This window comes from Oncorhynchus masou, chromosome 17 (assembly GCF_036934945.1).
Source record: "Oncorhynchus masou masou isolate Uvic2021 chromosome 17, UVic_Omas_1.1, whole genome shotgun sequence".
Lineage (NCBI taxonomy): Eukaryota > Metazoa > Chordata > Actinopteri > Salmoniformes > Salmonidae > Oncorhynchus > Oncorhynchus masou.
The window spans coordinates 36,945,805-36,961,050 of NC_088228.1; the positions used below are offsets into that span (position 1 = coordinate 36,945,805).

Here is a 15,246-nt window from a genome sequence, read left to right on the forward strand (position 1 = left end):
AAAAATAATATATGCCAACCTCAAATGATTGTGCCTTTAGTTACTAACTACTACTACTGTAGTTACTGGTATCAGCAGCCTGGTCTCATAGACTAGACATAACATAATAAATGTACATCTGTAACCCTGAAATTAAGGTTTTGGCATGGTTTCGTAAGACAGAAGATTACTTGAAGAAGGATGGTTGGATGGGCGTATAACGCAAACGTCTAGCAACCCAAAGATTGCATGTTTGAATATCATCATGGATAAGTTTAGCATTTTGGCAACTTTTCATCTACTTACTACTTTTTAGCTACTTTGCATGTTAGCTAACCCTAAACTTAACCCTTTAACCTAACTCCTAAACCCTAGCCTAGCCTAGCTAACGTTTTCCAGCTAGCAAACATTAGCATTAGTCACCGAGCTAATGTCAGCCACAACAAATTGGAATTCGTAACATATCATCTGTTTTGCAAATTCATAACATATTGTACATTTTGCAAATTTGTTAAATATATTTTAAGTTTTGCAAATCCATAACATATACAAATTGTTATTTGTAACATATCATATGAAATGGATGACGGACATTCACAAATACAGTTGAAGTCGGAAGTTTACATACACCTCAGCCAAATACATTTAAACTCAGTTTTTCACAATTCCTGACATATAATCCTAGTCCTAGTCACTGTTTTAGGTCAGTTAGGATCACCTCTTCATTTTAAGAATGTGAAGTGTCAGAATAATAGTAGAGAGAATTATTTTTTTCAGATTTGATTTCTTTCATCACATTCCCAGTGGGTCAGAAGTTTACATACACTCAATTAGTATTTGGTAGCATTGCCTTTTAAAATTAACTAGGGTCAAACGTTTTGGGTAGCCTTCCACAAGCTTCCCACAATAAGTTGGCTGAATTTTGGCCCATTCCTCCTGACAGAGCTGGTGAAACTGAGTTAGGTTTGTAGGCTTCCTTGCTTGCACACGCTTTTTCAGTTCTGCCCACAAATTTTCTATAGGATTGAGGTCAGGGCTTTGTGATGGCCACTCCAATACCTTGACTTTGTTGTCCTTAAGCCATTTTGCCACACCTTTGGAAGTATGCTTGGGGTCATTGTCCATTTGGAAGACCCATTTGCGACCAAGCTTTAACTTCCTGACTGATATCTTGAGATGTTGCTTCAATATATCCACGTAATTTTCCTTTCTCATGATGCTATTTTTTGTGTGAAGTGCACCAGTCCCTCCTGCAGCAAAACACCCCCACAACATGATGCTGCCACCCCCGTGCTTCACGGTTGGAATGTTATGCTTCATAGTTGGGATAGTGTTCTTCGGCTTGCAAGCCTCCCCCTTTTTCCTCCAAACATAACAATGGTCATTATGGCCAAACAGTTCTATTTTTGTTTCATCGGACCAGAGGATATCGTACTCCAAAAAGTACGATCTTTGTCCCCATGTGCAGTTGCAAACAGTAGTCTGGCTTTTTTATGGCGGTTTTGGAGCAGTGGCTTCTTCCTTGCTGAGCGGCCATTCAGGTTATGTTGATATAGGACTCGTTTTACTGTGGATACAGATACTTTTGTACCGGTTTCCTCCAGCATCTACACAATGTCCTTTGCTGTTGTTCTGTGATTGATTTGCAATTTTCGCTCCAAAGTGCATTCATCTCTAGGAGACAGAACGCGTCTCCTTCCTGAGCGGTATGGCGGCTGTATGGTCCCATGGTGTTTATACTTGCGTACTATTGTTTGTACAGATGAACGTGGTACCTTCAGGCATTTGGAAATTGCTCCCAAAGATGAACCCGACTTGTGGAGGTCTACAATTTTATCTTGGCTGATTTCTTTTGATTTTCCCATGATGTCAAGCAAAGAGGCACTGAGTTTGAAGGTAGGCCTTGAAATACATTCACAGGTACACCTTCAATTGACACAAATGATGTCAATTAGTCTATCAGAAGCTTCTAAAGCCATGACATCATTTTCTGGAATTTTCCAAGCTGTTTAAAGGCACAGTCAACTTAGTGTGTGTAAACTTCTGACCCACTGGAATTGTGATACTGTGAATTATAAGTTAAATAATCTGTCTGTAAACAATTGTTGGAAAAATTACTTGTGTCATGCACAAAGTAGATGTCCTAACCGACTTGCCAAAACTATAGTTTGTTAACAAGAAATTATGGAGTGGTTGAAAAACTAGTTTTAATGACTCCAACCTAAGTGTAACTTCCGACTTCAACTGTAAATACCATTCGAAATGTAACATATCATACTAAATGGGGTGTATCGAAATTTACATAAAGAATAATACGAAATACTGAGACCAGGTTGGTATCACCTGTATCTCATTCTTCTCTCAGATTGAATCCTGGAGAGGGCTTGGGTCAGTGTTTCCCTGTTAAGCCTTTGGTCGAGTTTGGTTCTTTGTCATTGTGTCACAGGTGTGACGAATGCCCTATACTATGCATGCTTTGGCCGAGGTGCTCCTAATTTAGTATTTGTTAACTCCGTGATTAAATGAAAGATGCGATTGTCTCCCTGTGTTTCCCCGCCCCATTATAACCCTTTCTGTTTGGGGTGTGGCCGCCTTGGGGGAGGTGCAGGTGCGAGGGAAGCTGTGTTTGTGTTGAAGCTTTGGCAGAGCTCCTTCGGGAAGCTCTGGTTTTACTAAGAGAAGTATTACCTTGTTGCAATGCTTTACTTCCACCTGAACTGAACCCTGTTTTTGTTACGTGATGGCGTTACTCGTTTTATGGTGTATCCTCCATCTTGTGCCGAACAAAAGCTTATGCTAATGTGGTTCACAGAAACTGAGATTGACCACTCTTCCATGTTCTTCTACTTAAACCCAAACTAAAAGAACCGGTGTTGTCTAACGGTAGAACTGTGCTTCAGAGCACCCTATTCTTACTGTAAACATAGGGTGGTGTCGTCTGATCTATGATACTGACTGAGTTTAGTCACAGCCCCTCTCGTCCAGGGTGTGACAATTGGGCATCTCATTCGCCCCTGAATCTTCCAAAGACTTATCGTCCTCATCTGCGTCAATGTCCTTAATGTGTTGGCATTGACTGATCTCATCACAGTAGTCTTCGCGGAGGCTATTCAGGTCAACATCCTTCATGGGTTGGTATTGACTGATCTCATCACTGTAGTCTTCGTGGAGGCTATAGAGGTTCACACCACTACTCATGCTCTTATCTGAGTCACGAGGGAGCTCTTCATAGCTCTTCAAACTGTTTGATTGTTGGCACCTTGTCATGACTCCTGTTTCACTGACGTTTTTCCTACATCTACCATCGACTGTAGACAGTAGTTCCTTTACCATCACATCAGAACATTTCTCCCTACAAAGTCTTTTCGTTTTCAGGTGCTTCTTCAAATCAGTATGGAACATAAAACTCTTCGGACACGCCGGGCACTTGATGGGGCCATCGTAGTGTTTTAACATGTGCCTTCGCATGTCACATGTCTTCGAAGTTGTTTTCCCACAAACATGGCACTTTCTGGAACAGTCTTTTGTGTGTCCTTTCAGATCATGTGGGAACTGGAAAGTGTCCCCACAGTGAGGACACTTGTATTCACCCGGGTTGGATTGATCAATCTCCTTTATGGGTTGGTATTGACTGACCTGCTGACTGTAGTCTTCGTGGAGGCTATTCAGATTAACATCGCTGCTCATGCTGATGTCGGAGTCATGAGAGAGCTCTTCAACGAACTCTTCAAAGCTCTTCAAGCCCAACACAGGCCCGATCGTTGAAGGCCCACCTGTGTTGCTCAAGCTTGGTTGTTGGCACCTTCTCATGACACCTGTTTCATGAAAGAAACGACTAGATCTACCATCTACGGAAGACAGTAACTCCTTCGCCATCACATCAGAACATTTCTGCCGACAAAGTATTTTTATTTTCAGGTGCGTCTTCAAATCAGTATGGAATAGAAACGTCCTTGGACACACCGGGCACTTGTAGGGGCCATTGTTGTTGTGCTTTAACATGTGCCTTCGCATATCCAGCATTCGAGCAGTAGTTTTCCCACACACATGGCACTTTCTGGAACAGTCTTTTGTGTGTCCTCTCAGATCATCTGGGAGCTGGAAAGTGTCCCCACAGTAAGGACACTTGTACTCACCAGGGACAGATTTGAGGTGGAGCCCGGGAGTAATTACTTCATCAGAACATTTCTCCCTGCAAGATCTTTTTGATCTCAGGTGCGATCTCAAATCAGCATTTGATATAAAAGTCTTTGGACATGCAGAGCACTTGTATGCTCCATTGTTGAAGTGAATGAGAAGGTGCCTTCGCAAACCCAGCATACGAGTAGTTATTTTCCCGCACACATGGCACTTTATGGGGCAGTCTTGCATGTCTCCTTTCACATGTTGTTTTAGGTCTCCTTGCAGATCACTATTTTTTTTCAATTCAGTTTTTTGCTGGACACTTTCTCCACAGTAGTCATCCCCATCGTCCTCGCCATTCTCGTTATTGTTCCCTCCATCCTCAGTCTTCTTCTCCTCACAGCTACTCTTCTGGTGTTCCTCTAAGTCCTCACTGAATTCAAAATCTATCCCACACTGGGTGCATTGGTGTGACATCTGCTCAATGTGAGATCGCATGTGTCTTGTCAAGCCCAGTGTGTCAGTGAAAGTCTTGCCACAGAAAGAGCATGCTTTGACGCGTTGGCTTCTTTTGTGAGAGCTGTTGGATGGCTCAGGAGTTTGAGAGTCCTGAGGTTCACTCTCTGAGCGTTCTTTTCTGTTCTGCCCTTCTGCCATATGTCCTCTGTGCTCCTCTGAGCGAAAGCTTCTTTTGTGAGAGCTGTTGGATGGCTCAGGAGTTAGAGAGTCCTGAGGTACACTCTCTGACCGTTCCTCTCTGTTCTGCACTTTGGCCATATGACCACTGTGCTCCTCTGAGTGAAAGTTCTGTATGGGATGTTGCAATTCCTCCTCATTTTTATGAGATGATGGACAATGAGGAGAACGACGGACTCCACCTAGTGTTGAAAAGAGAGAAGTGAGCAAGACATCTCCATATTGGCATGAACTCAAACGAAGTCAAAGAGAACAGCTTAGTGCTTGAAGCTTAATACAGTAAAGGGATACTGAACTTTCCTCAAATAAACATCAAGAAGTAAGAAAAACGACAGAAAAACGACAGATCCAGTGCTTCATAACTATAGAGTAGAACACATCTCAATGCAGGTACGAATAGTATAAAGTGAAGCGATGCAGAAAATTCCTAAAAAAAAACATCAGTGAGCTCCAAAAGTATTGGGACAGTGACAATTTTGTTGTTGTTTTGGTTCTGTACTCCAGCACTTTGGATATGAAATGATACAATGACGATGAGGTTAAAGTGCAGACTGCCCGCTTTAATTTGAGGGTATTTTCATCCATATCGGTTGAACCGTTTAGAAATTACAGCACTTTTTGTACATGGTCCTATTTTAAGGGATCAAAAGTATTCGGACAAATTCACTTATATGTATTAAAGTATTAAAAAGTTAAGCATTTGGTCCCATGTTCATAACACGCATTGAGTTTATACATGCATTTGCTGTTTGTTTTGGGAAGTGTTTCAGATTATTTCGTGCCCAATTGAAATGAATGGTAAATAATGTGTCATTTTGGAGTCTATTTTATTGTAAATAACAATGGAATATGTTTCTGAACACGTCTACATTAATGTGGATGCTACTAGGGTTGGAGCAGTATCTAGATGACCACATCGTCATACCCAGTGGTGGTTCTAGCTTGTATGGCTCCCTGGGCGAGCCCCCCCGTCAGCCCCCCCCCAGCAACAACATAAAGCTCCATTCTGCACGAACTGTCATTTTTATTACAACACAAATAAATCATAAATCATTTAAAACGATATAAATATAAAAATATATTTAAAAAATAAGACTCAGAAATATCAAAAAGACAAATAGAAACAAATTGTAGTATATAAATACAAATAAAAAAAGAATGTAATTATTACACTATTACCCTAACAAAAAACACACAAATAAAACTAAATTGCACAAATCCTATACCACACAAATACACAAATAAATAACACACTTATAAAGAAGAAAACCTGATTATTACACTATTGCACTTCAAACAAGAAACACACAAACTAAATTGCACAACTAATTGCATTAGTACTGTACAAAGTTAGAGGTGCACTATTTGATAGATTCCCCCCCGCTCCCCCTACCTCAGGCTCTCAATGGGGAGACCTGAGGTCAACCTACCCCCACCAACCCCCCCATCTCGTACTTCTGAGTGGGAGACCTTCCCAGGCAGTAGCCTGCCTAGCTCACAAACTAGAATCAAGGCGCCCACTCCTACAAGGTTCATTGACCCACAGTTCCACACGGTGACATGACATCATTGACGTGCAAATGAGCGATAGAAAACCGACTGTGCAAATGTCACCATTCCAAATGTATTTATATATATAGATATATATATCTAAATATTTTTTTTGTATTATTGTTTTATGGTGCGGGCGCCCCGTACGGCCACCGGCAAGATGCTGCCCTGAGCTGCTGCCCATGTCGCCTATGCCTAAATCCGCCACTGGTCATACCATCCTTCTCTCATCCTGGGATTTATATTATTACCGGTTTAGTACACAAGGGGGCACCAAAGCATGCTAAAAAGACCATTGGGCGTCTGTTACCAGAATGCTAACAAAATTAGCACAAGTAATAGCGAATGTCCATGGAGGCTGCTAGCTAAATATGATGAGAGCAAACGAGAGACATTGCGCAAATGAACATGCTTGTCTGAAGGAAGAACTGTCTCTGAAGCAGCATGTGTACACACTGTGTCTGTATGGAGTCTGGAGTCTCTAGGGCAATAGGCCTGCCTGCTCTGCTTGGTGAAGATGGGGGAGGAGCAGACTGGCCAAGAATGGAGAGGAGAAAAAATGCAAGGAAATCAAAAGGTCGCAGTGGCAACTGTACAAAGAGTTTTGACTTCTCAAACACGGCAGAAATCTTACACAATATGATTCCCCCTTAATTCAGTAACTTACTTCGATAACTAGCAAGTTAAACTTAGGGGTCACGTTAATGCAGAATTCTACATATTTCACGCAGGAAAAAAAGAACACATAAGAAATCTCTTGCTGTGTTTTGTAAATCAGATCTAAAATGCTTCTTATTGTAATTTCAGTCAATTTGAGATGAGAATTCACAAACGGGCATTCTATCAGCAGACAGCACTCTGACTGATGTGTAGCTATTTTTCTCTGGTACTTTTCTCTGGTAAAATGTGAGATTAACTTTAGGAAATGTAGCTGGCTACATTCTTTCTGTGATAAACATTAGAAATATGATGGCCATGCATTGTTTTTGCAAAAAATGCTTTTTCATTGTAAGCTCATTTACTCATATGGCTGCAAACCAAATAGCATTGCATTTCTGTTGTCATCCAATGAAAATGAAGCTATTTTCTGCCAAATGTGATGCACTAATATATTTTCTGTGAAGGAAAACTATAGTTGAATGTGCCTGTCAATACACAGCTAGACTCACCAGCTCCCGCTTTCTCCCGTTGTGCTGTTTACAAACAAACACATAACTGGCTCAACTGTTCATGGGGAACTATGATAAACTTCATAATGTAAAATAATGTGACCTGGGAAATTAAGAACGCAATCTGCTAATGTATTGCACGAGTCGACCTGCAGGTATGGACTTAAAAAGTGTCTGCAAATATGAAAATGTGTTTTTTTAAAGTTTCAACGGTATTAAACGGTAAACGCTACATATGGTATACCGCCCAAGCCTAGCTGCCATGATTATGGATAATCTTGAATGAATCTTGAATAATGATGAGTGAGAAAGTTAGACGCACAAATTTCATACCCCCCCAAAAAATGCTAACCTCCCCTGTTATTGTAATGGTGAGAGGCTAGCATGTCTTTGGGGTATGATATAAAATGCTAACCTCCACTGTTATTGTAATGGTGAGAGGCTAGCATGTCTTGGGGTATGATATAAAATGCTAACCTCCCCTGTTATTGTAATGGTGAGAGGCTAGCATGTCTTTGGGGTATGATATAAAATGCTAACCTCCACTGTTATTGTAATGGTGAGAGGCTAGCATGTCTTTGGGGTATGATATAAAATGCTAACCTCCCCTGTTATTGTAATGGTGAGAGGCTAGCATGTCTTGGAGATATGATATAAGATGCTAACCTCCCCTGTTATTGTAATGGTGAGAGGTTAGCATGTCTTGGGGGTATGATATAAAATGCTAACCTCCCCTGTTATTGTAATGGTGAGAGGTTAGCATGTCTTGGGGGTATGATATAAAATGCTAACCTCCCCTGTTATTGTAATGGTAAGAGGTTAGCATGTCTTGGGGTATGATATAAAATGCTAACCTCCCCTGTTATTGTACTGGTGAGAGGTTAGCATGTCTTGGGGGTATGATATAAAATGCTAACCTCCCCTGTTATTGTAATGGTGAGAGGTTAGCATGTCTTGGGGTATGATATAAAATGCTAACCTCCCTGTTATTGTAATGGTGAGAGGTTAGCATGTCTTGGGGTATGATATAAAATGCTAACCTCCCCTGTTATTGTAATGGTAAGAGGTTAGCATGTCTTGGGGTATGATATAAAATGCTAACCTCCCCTGTTATTGTAATGGTGAGAGTCTAGCATGTCTTGGGGGTATGATATAAAATGCTAACCTCCCCTGTTATTGTAATGGTAAGAGGTTAGCATGTCTTGGGGTATGATATAAAATGCTAACCTCCCCTGTTATTGTAATGGTGAGAGGTTAGCATGTCTTGGGGGTATGATATAAAATGCTAACCTCCCCTGTTATTGTAATGGTGAGAGGCTAGCATGTCTTGGAGATATGATATAAGATGCTAACCTCCCCTGTTATTGTAATGGTGAGAGGTTAGCATGTCTTGGAGATATGATATAAGATGCTAACCTCCCCTGTTATTGTAATGGTGAGAGGTTAGCATGTCTTTGGGGTATGATATAAAATGCTAACCTCCACCGTTATTGTAATGGTGAGAGGCTAGCATGTCTTGGAGGTATGATATAAAATGCTAACCTCCCCTGTTATTGTAATGGTGAGAGGCTAGCATGTCTTTGGGGTATGATATAAAATGCTAACCTCCCCTGTTATTGTAATGGTGAGAGGTTAGCATGTCTTGGGGGTATGATATAAAATGCTAACCTCCCCTGTTATTGTAATGGTGAGAGGTTAGCATGTCTTGGGGGTATGATATAAAATGCTAACCTCCCCTGTTATTGTAATGGTAAGAGGTTAGCATGTCTTGGGGGTATGATATAAAATGCTAACCTCCCCTGTTATTGTACTGGTGAGAGGTTAGCATGTCTTGGGGGTATGATATAAAATGCTAACCTCCCCTGTTATTGTAATGGTGAGAGGTTAGCATGTCTTGGGGTATGATATAAAATGCTAACCTCCCCTGTTATTGTAATGGTGAGAGGTTAGCATGTCTTGGGGTATGATATAAAATGCTAACCTCCCCTGTTATTGTAATGGTAAGAGGTTAGCATGTCTTGGGGTATGATATAAAATGCTAACCTCCCCTGTTATTGTAATGGTGAGAGTCTAGCATGTCTTGGGGGTATGATATAAAATGCTAACCTCCCCTGTTATTGTAATGGTGAGAGGTTAGCATGTCTTGGGGGTATGATATAAAATGCTAACCTCCCCTGTTATTGTAATGGTAAGAGGTTAGCATGTCTTGGGGTATGATATAAAATGCTAACCTCCCCTGTTATTGTAATGGTGAGAGGTTAGCATGTCTTGGGGGTATGATATAAAATGCTAACCTCCCCTGTTATTGTAATGGTGAGAGGCTAGCATGTCTTGGAGGTATGATATAAAATGCTAACCTCCCCTGTTATTGTAATGGTGAGAGGTTAGCATGTCTCTGGGGTATGATATAAAATGCTAACCTCCCCTGTTATTGTAATGGTGAGAGGCTAGCATGTCTTGGGGGTATTATATTTGTGCCTCTGTCACTTTCTCACTTCATTCAGGATTATCCGTATTCATTGGAACATCCACATTAATGCAGACGTTTTTAGAAACATATATTCTTATTTACAATAAAAGTGACTCCAAAATGACACAATACACTATTTACCATTCATTTCTATTGGGCTCAAAATAATCTGAAACACAACTTAAACAGCAAATGTATCCAACAGATTTGTAGTCACAAGCTTGATGTAGTCATTGCGTGCTACGAATATGGGACCAAATACTTCACTTTTTACTACTTTAATACACATAAGTGAATCTGTCCCGATACTTTTGGTCCCCTAAAATGGGGCACTATGTACAAAAAAAAGGTTGTAATTTCTATATTGTTCAATCGATATAGATTGATTTTTTGTTTTTTTTTCAAATTAAAGCGGACACTCTACACTTTAACCTCATAGTGGTACCACTGTACCATTTCAAATCCAAAGTGCTGGAGTACAGAGACAAAAAAATACAAAAACTGTGTCACTGTCCCAATACTTTTGGAGCTCCCTGTAGATGCAGGGAACGTGCTTACTGAACTCACATGGGTATGATAAGCACTAGGCATGAATAGCATGGACGTTTAGGTATAGGAACCATTTTCTCCGCATCTTTAATGCTGTCATTTACAGTTTGTTCTTTATTTCAGAAGTTCTGCATGAGGAGCTCGACGTTCAGTGTTCTAAACACTAAGGAACACTCCTTACCAGAATCATTGACAGTGGTCCTTTCATTGACAGAGGTCCAAAGTTCTTTATCTGATGGTTCAGCATCTTCCCTGAGGACAGACCAAAATGAAAGTCAGGTATGATTTTCAATGGGTAAGTTCACTGCCAAGATCCTACAGTGCAAAAAGTGAAATCTAAGCAAGCCATAATATCTTATATTGAGTGATAAGCTAAATTATATAATGTCATTGGCAAATAATTTGGCTTATGTTAACCAAAAAAAAAGGCATAATAGAAGTAATTTATCTCATTTCAATATTTTTTACCTTTAATAACATTTACATTTTTAGCAGACGCTCTTATCCAGCGAGACTTACAGTTGTGAATGCATACTTATTCAGATTTGTTCTCTTTTTCGTACGGATCCCCCGTGGGTATTGAACCCACAAGCACCATGCTCTACCCAACTGAGCCACACAGAACCCTATCTTGTATTAAGCCTTTTTTAAAGTTAAAATAAGCAAAATGATCTGCCAATGACGTAAAATAATTTAGCTTGGTAGAGAAAAACGAATTTAAAAAAATTAAGTGAATTATCCCTCAATATATTATAGCTTGCTTTTGATTTCACTTCCTGCAGCGTAGCCACCACTGTAGCGACATTCAAATCTGTTTTTCATCCTTCCCCTAAGACCCCTCGAATCAGTGACCGATTCAGTCCTCTCTGTACACTAGGTGACTGTATTCTCTGGTCAATCAATTATATTCATAAATCAATTTACTACCTGGGAGAAAAGAAAACCAGCTGCACTGCAGACCTTGAGGCCTGATTTTGAATACGTCTGTTCCACAGCTGACACTCACTCAGTCTCAGGTGAGTGCTCTCTTTTCACACCCTTTGCCTCGGTCTTCTCATTTCTGACACCACGTCCTCTTCTCTGTTTCCTCTTTCTGCCTCTTCTTTTCTGTCCTTGGGAACCCGTTGCCTCAGCCTGCAGTTTCCCTCTCTGTATACAATATATATGATAGTCATAAAAATGCACAGTCTGACTCAAAGCCATGCCTTTTCATATGTTTTCTTTAATGAATTTAAATGTATCACACCTATGTAAAACGTCAAAACAAGGCGGATAAACATGTCGATAATACTAGATAGATAATACTAGACGGCGTAGACACTTATCCAAAGTAACTTACAGTATACAGTGACATCACATGATATTAACGTGTTATATAAAAGTGTTATAAAAGTGGACACTTAATGATAGCGAGGGAGAGAAAGGGGAAAGATATAGTTGTCACATTTTTACATGAAGTAAAAACAAAAAACAAACAACAAAAGTAATGTCATTTCAGCCCAGTCCAAAGGCAACGCAGAGTTTGCCCCCCAGGTGGGGACAAAACCCACTCTGTTACAATGGTACCGTGACTCAAGATTACAAATTGGCTGTAGCAGACTAATAGGGAGTGAGTGTAGTGGGTGTGGAACTAGCAGGCTGGAATTGGTAGCTGTCGTGGGGTGATGTCACCCGCACCGAGATCTCACGGCAACTATTTCTCATTGAGTAACAAGCTCCGTCTGTCAGCACGGTTGACTTCGGTGCCAAGGGTTGTGTACAGAGAGAGGATGAGATGGAACTCACTCGGTTACAGCAACATGTCGGTGCTCCATTTGCCTTCCAATCTGGGCCCATATTCCTAATGCTTCTCAGAGTCGGAATGCTGATCTAGGATCAGCTCCTCTTAGTTATTCTGATCTGAAAGGAAAAACGTATTCCAGATCCCTTCTACTCTGAGACACTTTGTGAATACAGCCCCAGGTTTAGGAGAGCTATGGCCATACAATACAATGAAATATAGGGAAAGTGGTGGGAAGTTGTTGCCGTCCATCATTTCCTTAAAACCTCAAATTGCAGTGCCTTTAGTATTGTCGTATCTATTGTTGATACCGGTATCACCTGTATCTCGTTGTTCACTTCTCCGCTCGTCTCTGATTGAGAATCCTGGAGAGGGCATGCCTCAGTGTGAGACACCTGCTCCTCTGTTAAGCATTCGGTTGAGTTTGGTTCTTTGTCATTGGCCATCTCATTTCCCCCTGAATCATCCACAGACCTTCTGTCCTCCACTGGGTCAACGTCCTTAACGGGTTGGTATTGACTGATCTCAGCCTGACTGTAGTCTTCATGGAGGGTATTCAAGTCAACGTCCTTAACGGGTGGGTATTGACTGATCTCGTCACTGTAGTCTTCAGTGGTCATGATGGAGTCTTCGTGGAGGCAATTCAGGTTAACATCCTTCATGGGTTGGTATTGACTGATCTCGTCACTGTAGTCTTCGTCGAGGCTATTGAGGCTATTCAGGTTCACTTCACTACTTATGCTGTTATCGGACTGCTGCAAGTCATGAGAGAATTCTTCAAAGAACTCTTCAATGCTCTTCAAAGGCCTGGCTGTGTTGTTAGAGCTTGGTTGTTGGCACCTTGTCATGACTCCTGCTTCATTGACATTTTCCCTACATTTACCATCTGCTGAAGAGAGTAATTCATTCATCATTACATCAGAACATTTCTCCCGACAAAGTTTTTTTGTTTTTAGGTGCATCTTCAAATCAGTATGGGATATAAACGTCCTTGGACACACCGGGCACTTGTAGGGGCCATTGTTGTTGTGCTTTAACATGTGCCTTCGCATATCCAGCATTCGAGCAGTAGTTTTCCCACACACATGGCACTTTCTGGAACAGTCTTTTGTGTGTCCTCTCAGATCATCTGGGAGCTGGAAAGTGTCCCCACAGTAAGGACACTTGTACTCACCAGGGACAGATTTGAGGTGGAGCCCGGGAGTAATTACTTCATCAGAACATTTCTCCCTGCAAGATCTTTTTGATCTCAGGTGCGATCTCAAATCAGCATTTGATATAAAAGTCTTTGGACATGCAGAGCACTTGTATGCTCCATTGTTGAAGTGAATGAGAAGGTGCCTTCGCAAACCCAGCATACGAGTAGTTATTTTCCCGCACACATGGCACTTTATGGAGCAGTCTTGCGTGTCTCCTTTCAGATCAGGTTTTTTGTCCCCTTCCAGATCAGGTTTTTTGTCCCCTTCCAGATCAGGTTTTTTGTCCCCTTTCAGATCAGGTTTTTTGTCTCCTTCCAGATCAGGTTTTTTGTCTCCCTTCAGTTCAGGTTTTTTGTCTCCTTCCAGATCAGATTTTTTGTCCCCTTTCAGATCAGGCTTTTTGTCTCCTTCCAGATCAGGTTTTTTGTCTCCTTCCAGATCAGGTTTTTTGTCTCCTTTCAGATCAGGTTTTTTGTCTCCATTCAGATCAGGTTTTTTGTCTCCTTCCAGATCAGGTTTTTTGTCTCCTTCCAAATCAGGTTTTTTGTCCCCTTCCAGATCAGGTTTTTTGTCTCCTTCCAGATCAGGTTTTTTGTCTCCTTTCAGATCAGGTTTTTTGTCTCCTTTCAGATCAGGTTTTTTGTCTCCCTTCAGATCAGGTTTTTTACCTCCTTTCAGATCAGGTTTTTTGTCTCCTTTCAGATCAGGCTTTTTGTCTCCTTTCAGATCAGGTTTTTTGTCTCCTTCCAGATCAGGCTTTTTGTCTCCTTTCAGATCAGGTTTTTTGTCTCCTTTCAGATCAGTCTTTTTGTCTCCTTTCAGATCAGGTTTTTTGTCTCCTTTCAGATCAGGTTTTTTGTCTCCTTTCAGATCAGGTTTTTTGTCTCCCTTCAGATCAGGTTTTTTGCCTCCTTTCAGATCAGGTTTTTTGTCTCTTTTTAGATCAGTTTTTTTTTTCAGATCAGGTTTTTGCTGTACAGTTCTCCCACAATAGTCATCACCATTTGCCTCACTATTATCCTTTTTGTTCATCTCACAGCCATGCTTCTGGTGTTCCTCTAAGTCCTCACTGAATTCAAAGTCTTGCCCACACTGGGTGCATTGATGTGGCATCTGCTCAATGTGAGATCGCATGTGTCTTGTCAAGCCCAGTGTGTCAGTGAAAGTCTTGCCACAGAAAGAGCATGCTTTGACTCGTTGGCTTCTCTTGTGAGAGCTGTTGGATGGCTCAGGAGTTAGAGAGTCCTGAGGTTCACTCTCTGAGCGTTCTTTTCTGTTCTGCACTTCTGCCATATGTCCTCTGTGCTCCTCTGAGCGAAAGCTTCTTTTGTGAGAGCAGTTGGATGGCTCAGGAGTTAGAGAGTCCTGAGGTACACTCTCTGACCGTTCCTCTCTGTTCTGCCCTTTGGCCATATGACCACTGTGCTCCTCTGAGTGAAAGTTCTGTATGGGCTGTTGCAATTCCTCCTCCCTCTTATGAGATGGTGGACAATGAGGAGAAGGACGGACTCCACCTAGTGTTGAAAAGAGAGAAGTGAGCAAGACATCTCCATATTGACATGAACTCAATCAAAGTAAAAAGAGCACAAGACAGATCTGGTGCTTGATAAAAATAGAATAGACCACAGTTGAACAAAGCTCAATAAAGTGAAGGGATACAGAACTTTCCTAAAAATAAAGAACAAGGTACTGCAGCCTTATAGACGCAGAGAAAGTGTTTACTGAACTCGC

At 41.2% G+C, this 15,246-nt stretch overlaps 2 protein-coding genes across 2 annotated transcripts in view; both read right to left on the reverse strand.

Moving 5' to 3' along the window:
- On the reverse strand, nt 1-11,739 carry LOC135558962 (zinc finger protein 136-like). The gene is made up of 3 exons (XM_064993213.1): nt 11,543-11,739; nt 10,718-10,788; nt 1-4,979 (listed from the first exon to the last, which is right to left on the reverse strand). Exons 1-3 carry the CDS (start codon nt 11,737-11,739, stop codon nt 2,941-2,943), a joined length of 2,307 nt encoding a protein of 768 aa, XP_064849285.1. The 3' UTR covers nt 1-2,940.
- LOC135558961 (uncharacterized) overlaps nt 11,739-15,246 on the reverse strand; it is a 19,158-nt gene continuing 15,650 nt past the window's right edge. The window contains exon 9 of the mRNA XM_064993212.1: nt 11,739-15,029. Within this exon, the coding sequence (XP_064849284.1) occupies nt 12,568-15,029 (2,462 nt within the window). The 3' untranslated portion in view covers nt 11,739-12,567. The remainder of the gene's footprint in view (nt 15,030-15,246) is intronic.